The 20,261-nt window shown below is 39.8% G+C and overlaps 1 protein-coding gene across 1 annotated transcript in view; it reads left to right on the top strand.

The window, feature by feature from the left end:
- The window catches only part of LOC131933057 (ankycorbin), a gene marked incomplete at its 3' end in the record, with an annotated part of 69,233 nt that extends 49,124 nt beyond the window's left edge, over positions 1 to 20,109 (top strand). The window contains 8 exon segments of the mRNA XM_059289899.1: positions 3,601 to 3,770; positions 8,865 to 10,468; positions 11,421 to 11,520; positions 12,415 to 12,586; positions 14,494 to 14,555; positions 15,058 to 15,263; positions 16,413 to 16,561; positions 19,930 to 20,109. Of these exon segments, the coding sequence (XP_059145882.1) occupies positions 3,601 to 3,770; positions 8,865 to 10,468; positions 11,421 to 11,520; positions 12,415 to 12,586; positions 14,494 to 14,555; positions 15,058 to 15,263; positions 16,413 to 16,561; positions 19,930 to 20,109 (2,643 nt within the window).
- Positions 20,110 to 20,261: the final 152 nt, after the last annotated feature.

Here is a 20,261-nt window from a genome sequence, read left to right on the forward strand (position 1 = left end):
TGCTGCTTTGGTTTGAAATCGGTACATTTTTTGGGTTACGTGATTTCGTCGGATGGCATCGCCACTGACCCAGATAAAATTGCAGCTGTTAAAGAATGGAAACAACCAACAACTACGGTAGAGGTCAGGTCATTCTTGGGCTTTGCTTCCTATTATAGAAAATTTGTGCCGGGTTTTGCAAAAATTGCCGCACCATTGCATGACTTGGTAAACAAAATGACAAAGAAACACAGTAAGGAGAAAAAGAAAGGTAAAACACAACTGATAGGTGAATTATGGACTGATGAATGCCTGAACTCGTTTAAGCTCTTGAAAAAGGCTTTGACAGAGGCACCGATATTGGGATACGCGGACTTTGACAAACCATTTCGGTTAGAAATTGACGCCAGCTCTAAAGGCCTGGGAGCTGTGCTATCACAACAACAAAAGCAAGGTTTCAGGGTTATTGCGTATGCCAGTCGAGCTCTGAAGGGATCAGAGAGAAACATGACAAATTACAGCGCCATGAAACTAGAACTTTTGACATTAAAATGGGCTGTGACTGAGAAATTCAGGGACTATCTATTAGGTGCTAAATGTGTGGTATACACTGACAATAACCCCTTGAGTCACCTAAAGACAGCAAAGTTGGGATCCATCGAACAGCGATGGGCAGCAGAATTGGCACTCTTTGACCTAGAGATAAAGTATCGCCCGGGGCGGTCCAATGGCAATGCGGACGCCTTATCAAGGAATCCTTACGAGAGACCGGGTGATGAGGAGGAAACACTGACAGGAATATGTGAGGTCAGAGCGTCAACAGATATCCCTCATGGGGTACAAGTGATGCAGAACGGGCAGACCGGGGTGGAGCACATATCCACGGAACCCGAACATATGGACAGTAGTGATTTTAATTGCCTTAATCACAAAAAGATAAGAGATGCCCAGAGAACGGATAGTGGCTTACAACCGCTATTGAAATACGTCCAGGAACAAAAATTCCCAGGAAGAAGGGAAAGAGAACAATTTGGTCGAGAAACAAAGAAAATACTGAGTCAGTGGAACCGTCTCAGTATAAAGGATGGTGTTCTCATGCGGAGAATTCATGACCAAATTGATGGCACAATACACCAGGTGGTGGTGCCGGGACAATTACGAGAAGAAGTGCTAAGGTTGGCACATGACAGGGCAGGACACCAGGGTCAGGACAGGACGCACAAAATTTTACGACGGAGGTGTTACTGGCCCAATATGGAAATGGAGGTCAAACGCCATTGTGAGGCTTGTGTGAGGTGTCAGCATGCGAAAATGCCAGTTGTCAAAATGAGACAGCCATCAGGACACCTATTAGCGACAAAACCACTAGAGATTGTGGCGATGGACTTTACGTCGTTGGAGCAATCATCGGATGGGACGGAACATGTGTTGGTAATGACTGATGTATTCACCAAATGGACTGTGGCGGTGCCCACACGTGATCAGACTGCCAAAACAGTGGCAAAGGTCTTATTAGAACATTGGTTCATCAAATATGGCATACCAAGACAATTACATTCTGACCAAGGAAGGGCTTTCGAGTCAGAAGTAATTAACCAACTGTGCAGCCACTACGGGATCAACAAATCTAGAACAACCACATTTAATCCGAAAGGAAACGGACAGTGTGAACGGTTCAACCGCAGCATGCATGATTTGCTGCGTACGCTAGAACCTGAACAGAAAAAACGTTGGCCTGATTTTCTCCCAGAGCTGGTATATCTATACAACTGCACACCACATGCCACAACCGGCTTTTCGCCATACATGTTGCTGTTCGGACGAGAGGCTCGACTCCCTCTTGATTTGTTCCTAGGAAAAAGGGAGAGTATGACTGGCTCATACACCGCACTGGAATATGTGAATGAACATATGAGAAGAATTAGAGAAATGTACAGGGTAGTACAGGAAAGACTAGAACATGAATCTCGGCGAAGGGAACCGCCGATACAGACGAAGGACCCGCCACTCAAACTGAATGACAGGGTAGTACTGCGTAGCCACCCGTTAGGCAGAAACAAAATCCACGATCTCTGGGGACAGGAGATATGGCAAGTCGTGGAGATGCCTAAAGCAGCAGGTGGCCCCTTTAAGATAAGACCCATCGATCACGCCAAACCGGATCGGTGGGCGAATATTGCTCAATTAAAGAAATATTGGAATAGGCAAGAAGAGCAAGTACACACAAGGAAATCCAAGACAATTAGGGAACCGGAAACTATAACGGTAATTCACATACCCATCCCGGAACCATATCACCATCATCAGAACAACCGCGATACACAAGTGGAGGATAACGGCAACAAAGAGGATCCCGTTCCCTCCAGAAGCAGAGAGACAGTAGACCATCAGATAAGTGGTCCGCGGAGAAGTTTAAGGAACAGAAGGAATACGAAATTTTTTGTCAGCAACCATCAATTCTTTCATGGTCGCGCTGGTATGAAAACAGACTGTTCAAAGAGCTATAGAAGTGAACTGGTGAAGGCACCAAATGGAAAGGGTGGATGTGAATTCTAGAACTGTTTTGTGTCTCAGGAAGATGATGTAGAGACAGTTGATATGTGAAATAGGTATAACTGTCAATCGTATACGAATGGAACGTCGTGGATAGTGAGTGGAACAATACATTTTTTTACGATGATGCGATGGACATTTAGGAAGTGCACCTGCCAGGCGTTGTTTGTGGTTGAAAACACACAAAAAAAGCAGGGGTGGATGTAACTGGGGTAGGCCTAACTACCAGTTACAAATGATAACGAACGAGAAGCCGAGACACGGTGTTGGTCTGATGCAACCGATAACAGGTGGCTTATTGGGTCGGGCTGATAACAACCTCAAAGCCAAGGCGTGCTATTTTGGGAAACGGTATTCAGACGGCCTGTCAACTTTGATGGATAGGACGCAGATGTTATTTTACGGTCTGTACGTTTGAACTACGCAACTGGTGGTCGGAGATCGAGTACAAGTATCGATTACGGAGGAATACAAGTACGGAGACGAGTACGGATACAAGGCATAAATAGGAGGGCACGGCAGGACTCGTTCTCTCTCTTCCGTCGTCGTCGCTTGCTTTAGATCAGTCAGTCTGTGTGACATACTCAAGTTGGTTATATTGTGTTAAGAAGGACAATAGACATGTGGATTCAGTTATATGAAGCCTAGTGAGGACTGTTAGGGGGTCAGTTGATTCAGACTATTATTGTGAAACATCTCTGTTGATTCATTGTGTTATATTGAAACATTTCTTGATTCATGTAATAAAAGGATCAATAGCGAACCTGCATCTTCGAGTCTTTCTACTGTAGTCGATGTTGTGTAGCATGAGTGGTTCAACTCGTTACAATTGGCGTTGTCGGGCAGGATAGACTCGGGAAAGGTCACATTGGGCGTTGCGAACAGGATAGATGCAACTAGCCTAGGTCACATATATATATACCGAGGGGTCTATGGGGGGGTTATGACCCCCTCCCTAACCCCCCCTGCAAACGCCACTGAGTGCGACAAAATTTAACTGGCCGCCCGTATCCATCAAGACCTGTCTGGGCCTGAGAGAGAGTTCAGTGAAACTTTTCCCGTCCTCAGAGGTCGTCCAGTTTCTCCTGTCACTGGCCAAAGACAAGGTCAAGGCCGTCAATGGCGGCAACAACGAGGGTCGCACGTGCATGCACATCGCGGCGCTCACCAACAACATCTGGCTGGCCAGGGTCCTGCTGGAGCACGGCGCTAACGTCAACTCTGTCATGGTCAACAAGGTCAGTTGTGGGGGGTCAGAGGTCAACAAGGTCAGTTGTGGGGGGTCAGATGTCAACAAGGTCAGTTGTGGAGGTCAGAGGTCAACAAGGTCAGTTGAGTAGGTCAAGGTCAGGTCAACTAGGTCAGTTGTGTAGGTCACTAGGTCAGGTCAACTAGGTCGGTTGTGTAGGTCACTAGGTCAGGTCAATATAGTAAGCTGTGTCACAGGTCATGTCAACAAGGTCAGTTGTGGAGGTCACTAGGTCAGGTCAATAGAGTGAGCTGTGTCACAGGTCATGTCAACAAGGTCAGTTGTGTAGGTCAAGGGTCATGTCACAAGGTCAGTTTTGTAGGTCAGATGTCAGGTTAACAAGTTTAATTGTGTAGGTCAAAGATCAGGTCAACAGAGTGAGCTGTGTAGGTCACAGGGCAGGTAAAAAATGTGAGCTGTTACAAACCAGGTCAACAAGGTCACTTGTGTAGGTCAGAGGTCAACAAGGTCAGGTCAGTGGTTTAGGTCAAAGGTCAGGTCAACAACTTGAACTGTATCTCAAATTAGGTCATCAAGTTGAGTTGTGGATATCACAGGTCAGGTCAATAAGGTCAGTTGTGTAGGTCAGAGGTCAACAAGGTCAGTTGTGTAGGTCAGATGTCAGGTAACAAGGTCATTTGTGTAGGTCACAGATAAACAAGGTCAGTTGTGTAGGTCAAGGGTCATGTCACAAGGTCAGTTGTGTAGGTCAAGGGTCATGTCAACATTTGTGTAGGTTACAGGTAAACAATGTCAGTTGTGTAGGTCAAGGGTTAGGTCAACAAGGTCGGTTGTGTAGGTCAGAGGTCAACAAGGTCAGTGGTGTAGGTCACTAGTTCAGGTCAACAAGTTGAGTTCTATAGGTTACATGTCTGTCTGGTCAAGTCAATTATTCGTCTGCTTCTTATGGCCCTTCCCGTGACTGTTCTTGTGGACCTCATGGAACTTTCTCAACAGTCTAAACTTTCTTACCCCAATCATGTAGCACTACGTCTCATAACAGCAATACTCATTATGAAAAAAATCGATACTGGTCACAAAGTATGCATTTATCTTTCACTAAGAGCATAGATCAGAACTTATCCCCAGGTCAAAGATCTTCATGTCAGCATATAATAAAGTTTAATTTCAAAGATCTTCATAAATCTTGTGTAGGCTTAGATTCCTGCATGTGTTGGTTCTAGGATTAAATTTGGTATGTGTATGTTTATTTGGTATATAATGTACCTTCACGTAAAATGTTTATGTATATAAATGGATATCAAGCGAAGAAACATTGACGACATTTTTCATTGTTCGAACCTGATCAATGTTTGTTTTTTATTTGGCGATTCATAAATTTAAATACAGAGAAGTCAACCTCTGTCTGTTCAAAGGGAGCTAACTCAGAATTTATTGGGGACATCTATAAATAAGGCAGTGAAGCTTGCTTTCTTTAAAAGACTGATTATTCCAGCATATTTTTTTTAAACCCACTTTGGTTTAATAAGCATTACCTAGTCTAAATTAGTATTTAAGTAGACAGGGATAAAGGGCTACGAATAGTAAAATTACTTAGATTCCTGCAGTTGTGAAAGAGGCTTAACAAGGGTGGGTGGGTGTGGGGGGTCGAGAATCGTATATTCTGTTAATGAATAGTGGGATGGATAGGTAATATTGCTAGAAGAAAGACCATAACATAAAGGGATGTAATTCTAGTCAACTAGTAATGGAACGTTGAGAATTAGATAGTGAGCGTAGTTTAGTTAGAAGATCAAGTAATGTAGGTAGTTACAGAATGGGATAAAGTAAGTATTTTAATAGTTAGGTTATGTAAGCATTTAAGAGAATGTTGTAAAGTAAATATTTAGAGAATAATGTTAAGAATTTAAAAAGAATGAGGTAGTGTAGGTAGTTACAGAATGAATTAGTATATTTAGATAATGAGCTAGTGTAAGTACTAAGGTAATGAAAGTTTTTAAATTTAGAAGGCAATAAAAGTAGTTAGATTATAGGTAGTGTAGGCAGTGGCGTAGCTAGGATTTTTTGGCCCCTATGCAAAAAGTGATAGTGGGCCCCTCTGAGGCGTAGCGACCCTTCCCGGCGACAAACTTTCGATTTGCATCCCCCCCCCTCAGACTTTCAATTTGCACACCCCCCCCCCTCAAACTTTCGAAAAAGGGCCCCTATTTGCATTGGGTCCCTATGCCTTGCTTACGCTGGCTTTACGGTAGCTACGCCACTGAGTGTGGGTATTTACAGCATGAGGTAGTAGTGTTTTACAATGAAATAAAATTCGCATTCCAAAGTTCACAGCGAATCAATGTTTCCCTTTCTCGGTCGTGTCACGTGTTTCTATACCTAGCACCTACCGGCTAGATCTAAATCAAAGACGTATTGATTTTGTTTTCTTTGACACGATCGATTTGTTTAGGTTGTGTCTGTTCAGAATGGTCTGATGTTTAATTCATTTGTTTTACTGTGATCATTTCTTTACGCGCAAGTGTACACAGATACACACTTAAATATTCATACATGTTGTTTTAAAACACTCCAAAAATAGATATAGATGGTGTACACGATTAAAAAACACATTCTTGCTTAGTTAAAACACTGTATAGACACACACAGACTATCCTAGAAACATAATTATATATATATATATATATATATATATATATATATATATATATATATATATATATATATATATATATATATATATATATATGTATATATATATATATATATATATATATATATATATATATATATATATATATATGTATATATATATATATATATGCACATAATGACGCAAAGCAAAAATGACTTCATTTAATATAATACTGGCATACTAAATTTAAGTCATAATGACATACCCAAACCCATAAATGCATACACAATTAACGTACACAGTTACAAATGTATACAGATATACACATTGACTAAATGTACACATTGGCAATATAAGTGTATATTAATGCTACCTCTATTGACTCTTTTACTAGCGTACTGATATATTAATGCACACAAACAGACATTAACAAATTGATTTCTTTTTATACAAACTGGCTTACAAAACGTACGCCACCGTCAAAACCGACTGACACTTTCCCATACCGATACATAAATACACTAAAACTTGCATACACACATAAACTGACACACTCACACACACAAACACTTAGGACTGCCACACAGATACACACATATCACACACTATCAGCAGAAGTGATTGTCGTTTAATGCCCACCTGTATTACCTTATCAGTCCGGCCCCCGCCGTACAAATTTCCGAGTCATAGACCAAGCCACAATAAGCCTATTTAGACATTAAAGACAGGGGAAAGAAAGTAAGGGAAATAACTCCAAGAGTTTTCTTTACGGGTTTACGAGTCCTACGGTTCTTTATATGTGTTTACGTGTGTGTGTGTGGGGGGGGGGGGAGGGGGGATATAGTATGGATCAGATTGACACAGATTGAATGTGAAAATCCTATCGCTAATCCCTTTGGGGATACCTGTTTTGTGTGTGTGGAAATCGAAGTGTTTCTGGTCGAGGAGATTTCGTGTCGCTGTTTGTTTTCTTCTTGCTGGTAAGTTGTGTGTATACGGTGCTCATAAGTTAAGTTAAGGTTTAATTATCTTGTGACTATGTGTACATATGTTTGGGACGCCAACTAGAAACTAGTTTTTGTTTGTTTGTTTCAAATATTTATGTTACGTTAAAAAATCATGGTTTCACCAAAGTGTTTTGGATAAAATAAAATGTACATTCACAACAAAAAGTGTAAGTCTCACAAAAATATGTTTAGGAACAGTGAAAGACCAGGAAATTTAGTAGAAATTCGACTAAAATCATGAATTGATGCCTTAATACGTTTATGGTGTGCTTTTGAAATACATTGCCCTATGTAATTAAAGTCAATTATTTACATCAAACGTGTTATCTATATTTTTAAAATCAAATTCTGTAAGTTATTTCTAGATATGGTATTGGTAGTCTCAAGTTTAATAACATTTCTTTCTTTTCTATAAACTTTTTTTCGAAACAATAATTTGCGTTAAAGAGCTACACCAACATTTAGTAGTGTTAATCTTAACCTCAATCTTGTTTGGACAAGCAACAATTTTGTTGTATGTGTATGGATTTTATCTGCCGTGTTCTCCTCGAACTGTTTGTACGCTGTCCCCTCTTGCCTTGTGTGAATTGTAGGATTCTAGCGTCATGTTAGATTGTAGCATACTAGTGTCATGTGAGTTTGTAGCATTGAAGTGTCATTTACATTTGTAGCATTCTAGTGTCATTTAGGTTTGTAGCATTTTTAAATCTAAAGTATTCTAGCGTCATGATGTTTGTAGTATTCAATTAATGTCTCAGTTTGTAGAATAATAATGTCATGTGGCATTCTACCGTTATATAAGTTTGTAAAATTCTAGTGCCATATATCATTATAGCGTTATATAAGTTTGTAGCATTCGAATGCTATGTAGCATTCTAGCGTTGTATACATTTGTAGCATGCTATAGAGAATAGCGCTAGATGCAGCTATAACGTTGCAATATATTGCATAGCCGCCACACTTTTGCCGTCATTGTTATGTGTTATATGAATTTGTAGCATGCTAACGTCATAAACGTTTGTAGCACTTTAGCGTCATATAATTTTGTAGCACTCTACAGTTATATAAGTTTGTAGCATTCTACCGCTATATAAGTTTGTAGCATGCTAACGTCATATAAGTTTGTAGCACTCAAGCGTCATATAAGTTTTTTGTAGCATGCTAGCGTCATATAATATATTACATTGGTCTGTGTTTAAAAATGTCTGTCATGTGGCGCTATGTCCAAACACTGAAAGATTTCAGATAAACGCTGTCTATGTGTTTAAAATAACCAGCACAATCTTATCATTCTAAGGATATGCTGACATGTGTTTCTTACATGCGTAGGTCTTGAATTTTTAATGTGAAAAAAAAAATCAATATTTCTTGTTAGTTTTAAATTTTATAGGCAACCAATGACAAATATTGATTTTCCGCGCTCTTTTATTTGAATAGATCTCACACTGCTGAATGTAACAAAAATGTTTCCTGGTTTCAGGGTAAATATTACACCCCTTACGACGCTGCTGTTCTCAAAGGTCATACTGAGGTCAAGGACTTTCTGTACGCGCACAACGGCAGGTCAGGAAGTGAGGTAGTGGATCACGCCGCTGAGGTTATTCAGACCCGTTTCCGGTATCACAAGAAGCACCGGTCAGCGCAGCGTCAGAGTGCGGATAGTTCTGGGACGCCCACGGTTGAAAAGCTTAACGCCTCTCGCACTTCGAGCGCGGAGGGCAAGGCGGACGTCCAAGAGAAGTTGGGGGAAGAGAAAGATCAACGCGAGGTGAATCAGACTTTGGCCGTAGAGAAGGACACGCCGAAATACGTCGACAAGGGTACCCAGATCACCACGCCCTCTGGGAAGAGATCCGGAAGAATCGACCCCGAAAAAGCTGGAGATCAAACCTCCAAGGAAAAACCAGCTAGCAGAGATTCCGAAACAGCTGGCGCGGAGCAGGCCGGATCGTTTCCCAAACAGGAGTCAACGAAACTCGAGTCTAAGAGTCAGGATATAAATACAAGTTCGACAAAGACTTTTACCGCGGATACGTCTACGCAAATCTCCGAGAAGTTAACCCACGCGCCTCGGCAGAAGACAATCAAAACCAAATCCTCTAGCCATTCAGACGAGTGTGAGACGCCCTCGGAGAAATCCACCTCCCACGGCAACACCTCGGACATCGAGTCTTCCGGCAGTGACGTCGCGCGGCGGAAAAAACCGAAGAAGCCGTTGAAGAAAATCATCACCAGCGGAAGGAACTCCGCTAAAAAACCACTCGTGTCGCACGACCGGAGATTCATCCGGCAAAAAGCCGTGACTATTCACAGCCGGAACTCGCTGTACGATTCCAAAAGTACTAAATCCTCTACGGACGACGGGTTCTCCGGTCAGTATAAAAGTCTGTCTACAGAAGAGGAAATAGCTCAGAGTGAACCGCCGTCCTTTGAAAAATCTAAAGACGCTCCCGATAGATCACCGGCTCCTTCCAAATCTCCTCGAAAACCTAAAAAAACAAATTCACAAACATTAACCGAGTGTCGAGAGGAAAGATCAAATCAACATTCCCCGAAACCTCCTTCGGAACTTATAACAGCACCCACGTCTAAACACACCATGGATAACACCAACACCGATAAAAACAATAAAAACTCGTCCACGCATCGGAATAACTCAGTCGAACCTGTTCCTTTGAGGAAGAACACAAAAAACAAACAATCTCTAGCCCAGACGTATACAGAAAGCCAAAATAACAGCCAAGACTCTATAGCTCGTGATAATTCTTCAGTGAACAATCGAAAATCAGCAAAAACAAAATCGGAGGAAGCGCAATACAAAGAAAACCGCGCAAATTCTGCAGCAAAGGCCAAACCAAGATGGCGATCCGAGGACGCTGGACACGAGAGAAGACCCCGGATGTCTAGTTCCACAAACCCTCGTAAGAGTGCGGGATCCAGAAGTCCCGCCCCTGCTAGTGCACGCTCCCAGCGCCGGTCAGCTAGTCCGAAATCAAGCCGGAAGTCTCTCCGGAATAATGACCGAGCCGCCGGCAGTTATGATGACGTGGACACAGACGGGAACAATGCTAGTAAAAACCAGAGGTAAATTGGTCATTTTAATATGTTCTCTTCACCGCTGTATTTTGATGGGTTTTTTTAAAGTACAAAAAATGAATTTAGAGCGTGTAACAGTTTAACAATAATGTGAAAATAATTAAGTTTGTTGACCAGACAGCGACGACTCAAAGAAATATTATATATATATATATATATATATATATATATATATATATATATATATATATACATATATATATATATATATATATATATATATATATATATATATAATAGCTGCATACCCGTGCTCCGCCACTGTGAATTTTTTTAAAATGTACCAACTTGGAAACAGAACAAAACTAAACACAACACAAACACAACACAAAGAGCCTTTCCACCATTCTCTATAAATTTTATTTCACCATCTATTTTAATAACACCGAAAAACAAAAACAAAAAATAGTGATTTTGAGATTATAGACCAATTAGAAAATAATATAAATAATCTTAACATTTTTCTATTTTAATTATGAACCTTAACATATAATAATCAATGCGGTAGTAATAAAAATAATTAACTTAAATTATTGAGAGTGAGTTGAATTTATTTTTCAATTACCTCCCTAGTCAAAATTACAAACAAAAAAGTTGAATTAATTCGTTTTTTTACCCTAACGCTATAAAAATGTATCCAATTTTTCTAGGAATCTAAACGGAAATGATATTTGACATTGATTCTTTTAATATGTTTTAGCAATCTAATATTTTCTTTACGTAATGCAAAAGAGTAAAAACAGTGGCAACTATAAAATAAATTTAAGTCGTTATATAAACAAACCATACTCTAATACTTATAATAAGACAATGCGATGCACTGAAAAGCACTGCATGGTCCGATGTTTACTTTTATGGTTCCAAAATATATCGATGACTGACTGACACACTACCACCAGCGTTATATTATAGATATAATATAATTTGATATGTATATCAGGGAGGATGAGAGTTATACAGATGCTGATGAAACCGAAGATGAACAAGAGAAGCCATCAAAGAAGAAGACTCGACCGAACCAGCTGATACAATCAATACAGGTTAGAGTGGAATAATTAACTGTATGTAATAGACTAGCCGTCCCTGCTAGGCCCTGCATTGGCCTTAGTTTGTGTGTTTATTAAGCAGCATATACCCGGCATTACACGAGTTTAGGAAATCTATATTAAATTTCAAATTAACCCTACCCACAAGCAAACAAAACCAAAACATAAACGTAATCACAAACACAAACCAAAGATCAAACCGGAACAAAAACGCAAAAACAAACATAAACGAAAACACAAAAACAAACACAAAGGTAAACACAAACACAAACGAAAACACAAACCCAAACCCAACAACAAAACGCAAACACAAACACAAAAACAAACGCAAATAGAAAAGCGAACGCAAAAAAAACCGCAAGGCAAAGAAAAGCACAACATAACGGCAAATACAAAAGCAAACACAAACTTAAACACAAACAAAAATGCAAACTCTACCGCAATTAGAAACGCAAAACACTATCACTAACACAACGCAAACACTAACGCAAAACTAAGCGCAAACAATAACGCTGAACATAAACACAAAGTTAAATACAAACATAAAAGCATAGTGCTCACAGTATAGCCCTCGGCGCCAAATCACACCCTGCCGGAGCGCCGACGAAACTACCTGATTCCACTTAGTAAGTGACTATAACACCCAATCTTATTCATAGTTTATCCTACAGTTTAAAACGAACGTAGTTGCCATAGCACTCACGGAAAAGCCCCGGGCGCCAAATCGAAAATCAAAAGCTAGCTGGGAATATCCCCTTATATTCCGAGGCTTCTGAAGCAGACGTAATCTACTTCATCTGCCCCACGTGTCTTGTGCACGATGATAAACTTTCAGAAAGATGTATCAACACCATTTCAACTCACAACACAACTATCCCATAATTTCAGGAGAGTGTTAAGAAATACGAGTCAGAGCGGAGGTCTATCAGACAGCTTCACCAAATGAAGCGGATAATGATCCACTCTGGACCGTCCTACGATCAGGCTATCTTCAAGAAGATTATACGAGAGAAGAACTTGGAGGCCAACAGGCATAAATCATGGGATCGATACCTACAGGGTATGTGATATGTGTGGTAGTAGTTCATAGAATTGATACCTACAGGGTATGTGATATGTGTGGTAGTAGATCATAGAATCGATACCTACAGGGTAAACGTGGGATCGATACCTACAGGGTCAGTGATATGTGTGGTAGTAGATCATAGAATCGATACCTACAGGGTAAACGTGGGATCGATACCTACAGGGTCAGTGATATGTGTGGTAGTAGATCATAGAATCGATACCTATAGGGTATGTGATATGTGTGGTAGTAGATCATAGAATCGATACCTACAGGGTAAATGTGGGATCGATACCTACAGGGTATGTGATATGTGTGGTAGTAGATCATAGAATCGATACCTACAGGGTAAATGTGGGATCGATACCTACAGGGTAAGTGATATGTGTGGTAGTAGATCATAGAATCGATACCTACAGGGTAAATGTGTGATCGATACCTACAGGGTAAGTGATATGTGTGGTAGTAGATCATAGAATCGATACCTACATGGGAATGTGATATGTGTGGTAGTAGATCATAGAATCGATACCTACAGGGTAAATGTGGGATCGATACCTACAGGGTAAGTGATATGTGTGGTAGTAGATCATAGAATCGATACCTACAGGGTAAGTGATATGTGTGGTAGTAGATCATAGAATCGATACCTACAGGGTAAACGTGGGATCGATACCTACAGGGTAAGTGATATGTGTGGTAGTAGATCATAGAATCGATACCTATAGGGTATGTGATATGTGTGGTAGTAGATCATAGAATCGATACCTACAGGGTAAACGTGGGATCGATACCTACAGGGTCAGTGATATGTGTGGTAGTAGATCATAGAATCGATACCTATAGGGTATGTGATATGTGTGGTAGTAGATCATAGAATCGATACCTACAGGGTAAATGTGGGATCGATACCTACAGGGTATGTGATATGTGTGGTAGTAGATCATAGAATCGATACGTACAGGGTAAATGTGGGATCGATACCTACAGGGTAAGTGATATGTGTGGTAGTAGTTCATAGAATCGATACGTACAGGGTAAATGTGGGATCGATACCTACAGGGTAAGTGATATGTGTGGTAGTAGTTCATAGAATCGATACTTACAGGATAAGTGATATGTGTGGTAGTAGATCATAGAATCGATACCTACAGGGTAAATGTGGGATCGATACCTACAGGGTAAGTATTATTGCGGTAGTAGATCATAGAATCGATACCTACAGGGTAAGTGATATGTGTGGTAGTAGATCATAGAATCGATACCTACAGGGTAAGTGATATGTGTGGTAGTAGATCATAGAATCGATACCTACAGGGTAAGTGATATGTGTGGTAATAGATCATAGAATCGATACCTACAGGGTAAATGTGGGATCGATACCTACAGGGTAAGTGATATGTGTGGTAGTAGATCATAGAATCGATACCTACAGGGTAAGTGATTGGTAGTAGATCATAGAATCGATACTTACAGGGTAAGTGATATGTGTGGTAGTAGATCATAGAATCGATACCTACAGGGTAAGTGATATGTGTGGTAGTAGATCATAGAATCGATACTTACAGGGTAAGTGATATGTGTGGTAGTAGATCATAGAATTGATACCTACAGGGTAAGTGTGGTTGTAAATCATGGGATCGATACCTACAAGGTAAGAAATATGTATAGTAAATCATGGGTATATATCTACAGTGTAAGTAGTATGTGTAGTAAATCATGGGGTCTATACCTACAGGGTAATCAATATCTTTAGTAAATCGTATAATCGATACCTACAGGGTAAATGGTGTGTAGTGGTAAATGCAGAAATTAATCTTTATGAGCGGTCAGCAAATGACGTCATGGACATCACTCTACCAAGCATGTCTAAAATGGAGAAATTCTGTTTTGTTTTTCAGAACAAATTAAACGTATCCAGGAAGATAGAAAATCTAGAACAAAAATAGGCACCGCTGTTCAGGTAAGTCCACACTATTTTGCAGAGGCGTAGCGAGGGGGGTGGGGGTACATATGTCCCCGGGCGCCGACCTCAGGGGGCGCCAAAATGAGTTGGAAAAACAAATTGAAAGTTTGCAAATCGGGGGCCGGGAAGGGTCGCTACGCCTCTGCTGTTTTGACAAATTGGTTGGGTTTTTTTTTTGTACTTTTGATATTTAACTACACTTCAAAAACTGCATCAATTTTGTTAAATGAAAATACTTTTTTTTTGGTGCTTTTTTGTGTTTTTTTTTTATTTAATTGCAAAAAATTATAAATCTAACAATACATACAAAAAAAATCAATATATGTAATTTTGAGTGTTTTTTTCTCCTCACATATAAAAATCGCTTTGCATTTTGTATGTTACGGTTGTGAATTTAACCATGTAAATGTATAGACCTCTGTTATGGTTTTTTTTTAAATAGCTACTTATGGCCAGTATCTAAAAATAGTATTTATCAGTTGTTTTTTTACGACAACAGAACAGCTCATCCGACGGCCCACCAGACTCATCTCGATCACAAACAGCCTATCGACAGCAGGACAGCCAGGCGAACCAACAGCACAGGGAGGCGAACAGCCAGGATTCACAGGGTGACAGCTTATCCAGGAAAAATAATCCTGACCGCAGTCGAGCACAGCGACCTCAGACGGCCCGCAGTCACAAGTCAATGGCGGTGTTGAGAGAGTAGGTCTAGGATCACACACACACACACACACACACACACACACACATATATATATATATATATATATATATATATATATATATATATATATATATATATATATATATATATATATATATATATATAAACGTTAGTTTTGTATCAACTTTTCAGCGATTTCCGAAAGTGGAGCATATTCTACTTTTGTTTTTTCAAAACGGTATCACCTGTGTACAATTTCATATAGATAAGCGAAATTTTACACGTGAGTGAAATAACCAATGTTCTGAACACTACCAAATTTTGAGTAATTTGCGCTGTCCGGAATTAGTAATTTATCCCATTTAGGATTTCTAAAAAAACGCATATTAATTTATAAAGTACTATTATTCCGCACTATTATACACAAATTATTTGCCGTTCACTTGGTGCTCTATTCTTTTTCTACAAGATTTTATTCCATTTTTAATAGTTTAAGTAAATCAAAAAGGGTTTAAAAATCACGTCTATATCCTGACTTCCTATCCCCCGTTGTGTTATGTAAGAATATTCGAGAAAGTTTAAGGGAGATCACTCCGCTTTTTTTTTAATGTAAAGGGGTCATACATAAATGACGCGATTTTCCCTTCCCTTCTCCTTCCACTAATGTGTCTAAATACAACTGTTATGTAATATCACATTACATTATATATATATATATATATATATATATATGTATATATATATATATATATATATATATATATATATATATATATATATATATATATATATATATACAGTTAGCATATCCTGACTAAAGTATGAACCTTACTCTGATGTTCCATCTTTTCCTTTTTGTGCCCAAGACAAATGGGTCCGCCACTATTGTCGGTCACCGGCAATTTTCCAGGCAATCCCACATGACAGTCCTGCCTCTGCCAGCTGCTTACCGCCGTGGCCATTACTCTGATTGTTTTATTCCATTTATGGGGACTTCTACTGTAAATTAAATATCGATAAATTATCGTGTTGGTAGCTCATGTGTTGTTTTTTGTTGTTTTTTTTTTTTGTTATTGTTTTGTTGTTGTTGGATTTTTTTCTTCAGTATGTTTAAAATTAGTTGTTTTTTTCTTCGTTTTTTAATTTAGTTTTTTCCATTATAAGTGGCGCAAGTGTCTCTCTTCCAGAAACCAGGCCAGCACTGAGAACTACGGGTACTACAATGACCCCAGGAGGTCAAGCAGCAAACAGGCCATCCGAGCACGTCACGAGCTGGCCCAGCTTCAACTGATCCAAGCCTACCAGCCGTACGCTGGTCTAGAGATCTTCACACACCGTAAGTCCGGCGTCCACTTGTATCCTATGTAGTCCTGCCTGCGTCCACTTGTATCTTATGTAGTCCTGCCTGCGTCCACTTGTATCTTATGTAGTCCTGCCTGCGTCCACTTGTATCTTGTGTAGTCCTGCCTGCGTCCACTTGTATCCTATGTAGTCCTGCCTGCGTCCACTTGTATCTTATGTAGTCCTGCCTGCGTCCACTTGTATCTTATGTAGTCCTGCCTGCGTCCACTTGTATCTTATGTAGTCCTGCCTGCGTCCACTTGTATCTTATGTAGTCCTGCCTGTGTCCACTTGTATCTTATGTAGTCCTGCCTGTGTCCACTTGTATCTTATGTAGTCCTGCCTGTGTCCACTTGTATCTTATGTAGTCCTGCCTGTGTCCACTTGTATCTTATGTAGTCCTGCCTGTGTCCACTTGTATCTTATGTAGTCCTGCCTGTGTCCACTTGTATCTTATGTAGTCCTGCCTGCGTCCACTTGTATCTTATGTAGTCCTGCCTGTGTCCACTTGTATCTTATGTAGTCCTGCCTGTGTCCACTTGTATCTTATGTAGTCCTGCCTGTGTCCGCTTGTATCTTATGTAGTCCTGCCTGTGTCCGCTTGTATCTTATGTAGTCCTGTCTGTGTCCACTTGTATCTTATGTAGTCCTGCCTGTGTCCACTTGTATCTTATGTAGTCCTGCCTGTGTCCACTTGTATCTTATGTAGTCCTGCCTGTGTCCACTTGTATCTTATGTAGTCCTGCCTGTGTCCACTTGTATCTTATGTAGTCCTGCCTGTGTCCACTTGTATCTTATGTAGTCCTGCCTGTGTCCACTTGTATCTTATGTAGTCCTGCCTGTGTCCACTTGTATCTTATGTAGTCCTGCCTGTGTCCACTTGTATCTTATGTAGTCCTGCCTGTGTCCACTTGTATCTTATGTAGTCCTGCCTGTGTCCACTTGTATCTTATGTAGTCCTGCCTGTGTCCACTTGTATCTTATGTAGTCCTGCCTGTGTCCACTTGTATCTTATGTAGTCCTGCCTGTGTCCACTTGTATCTTATGTAGTCCTGCCTGCGTCCACTTGTATCTTATGTAGTCCTGCCTGTGTCCACTTGTATCTTATGTAGTCCTGCCTGTGTCCACTTGTATCTTATGTAGTCCTGCCTGTGTCCACTTGTATCTTATGTAGTCCTGCCTGTGTCCACTTGTATCTTATGTAGTCCTGCCTGTGTCCACTTGTATCTTATGTAGTCCTGCCTGTGTCCACTTGTATCTTATGTAGTCCTGCCTGTGTCCACTTGTATCTTATGTAGTCCTGCCTGTGTCCACTTGTATCTTATGTAGTCCTGCCTGTGTCCACTTGTATCTTATGTAGTCCTGCCTGTGTCCACTTGTATCTTATGTAGTCCTGCCTGTGTCCACTTGTATCTTATGTAGTCCTGCCTGTGTCCACTTGTATCTTATGTAGTCCTGCCTGTGTCCACTTGTATCTTATGTAGTCCTGCCTGTGTCCACTTGTATCTTATGTAGTCCTGCCTGTGTCCACTTGTATCTTATGTAGTCCTGCCTGTGTCCACTTGTATCTTATGTAGTCCTGCCTGTGTCCACTTGTATCTTATGTAGTCCTGCCTGTGTCCGCTTGTATCTTATGTAGTCCTGTCTGTGTCCGCTTGTATCTTATGTAGTCCTGCCTGTGTCCACTTGTATCTTATGTAGTCCTGCCTGTGTCCACTTGTATCTTATGTAGTCCTGCCTGTGTCCACTTGTATCTTATGTAGTCCTGCCTGTGTCCACTTGTATCTTATGTAGTCCTGCCTGTGTCCACTTGTATCTTATGTAGTCCTGCCTGTGTCCACTTGTATCTTATGTAGTCCTGCCTGTGTCCACTTGTATCTTATGTAGTCCTGCCTGTGTCCGCTTGTATCTTATGTAGTCCTGTCTGTGTCCACTTGTATCTTATGTAGTCCTGCCTGTGTCCACTTGTATCTTATGTAGTCCTGCCTGTGTCCACTTGTATCTTATGTAGTCCTGCCTGTGTCCACTTGTATCTTATGTAGTCCTGCCTGTGTCCACTTGTATCTTATGTAGTCCTGCCTGTGTCCACTTGTATCTTATGTAGTCCTGCCTGTGTCCACTTGTATCTTATGTAGTCCTGCCTGTGTCCACTTGTATCTTATGTAGTCCTGCCTGTGTCCACTTGTATCTTATGTAGTCCTGCCTGTGTCCACTTGTATCTTATGTAGTCCTGCCTGTGTCCACTTGTATCATATGTACGATGATTCAGATGGATGCTTGGTACTCGAGTTTGGATCTCGGCCTGGAATTAATACTGTAGAACGACCACTGAGTTCACCCAGCTCTAATGGGTACCTGGCACACTTTGGGGAAAGTAAAGGCGGCTGGGAGTTGCGCTGACTACACCATCCCATCAAATACAAAGGCTGAAAAACATGAACTCTACTTCACCTGTACTGTGCATCTTTAGTTCAAAAAGCTGAACTTTAAATGCATCGTAGGCGTTGTAAATACCTTGGTCGTAACAAAAATCACCGTGTGTCATAAATGAGATAATTAAAATGAAAAAATTCATGGAAAAAAATATCTGAGTCCTAATATTATATGATAGCATTGATCGATAACTCACGTGGGATAAGTACACTCGTGGTGTGGAAACTACTAGTCTTTATGAAATAAGTTAGCGTCACTATATCTCTAAAATCCAACCATCGGAGAAGTTAAATTAACTGCAATTTAGTTTAGGATCAAATATTGATTTAAGATTGATTGATATTGTAACACGATATTATATGAGTTCTCCGTCTTTATTGTGGTTTTACATTCTAAGTAAACACTTTACCACATTACCATCAGCTTATATATATATATATATATATATATATATATATATATATATATATATATATATATATGTATATCTATCTATATATATATATATATATATATATATATATATATATATATATATATATATATATATATATATATATATATATATATATATATATATATATATATGGCGCACGGACAGATGATCACAAGACAGATCATCTCAAACTAAATATTCCAGACAAAATATCTCACGGACAAATGTCAGGACTAATTATCTCAAGGACAAATGATCTCATGACAAAATATATCAGGCCAAAGTATACTTTTGACAAATCTGCCGATTCTTGATGAAACACCGTTTTCTATTATATTTTTCGTTTCCGGGTAAATTTAAAGTTGAGTTGGTGATTTTGGTTTCGGTTTAGAGAAAAAGTCAACACAGTCAACCTAGCGCCCGTTGTATTTCTCCCTCAACGGGCCATTTATCTACTTTCTATATTATTAACTTAAATTATTTGGACTTCACAGCCGTAGCAAGTTCTAAATCAGCAACCAGATATGGTCGACCAAATTCTAAAACCTCTGCCATGACAAACACATCTTATGCTTCTAGAACAGTCCAGGAGCAGGACCGACCGTCCAGTCACACTGTGATGACCATGTATGGCACCAGGAAGATTCGACAGACAAGTAGCCTTGACAGCCAGTGTAAGAACCAAATACAGTTTGTATATGTGTGGGTTTATATATATATATATATATATATATATATATATATATATATATATATATATATATATATATATATATATATATATATATATATATATTTATTTATTTATTTATTTATTTATATATAT

Source organism: Physella acuta, unplaced genomic scaffold (genome assembly GCF_028476545.2).
Source record: "Physella acuta isolate Inbredline_101_S28 unplaced genomic scaffold, ASM2847654v3 ptg002355l, whole genome shotgun sequence".
Lineage (NCBI taxonomy): Eukaryota > Metazoa > Mollusca > Gastropoda > Physidae > Physella > Physella acuta.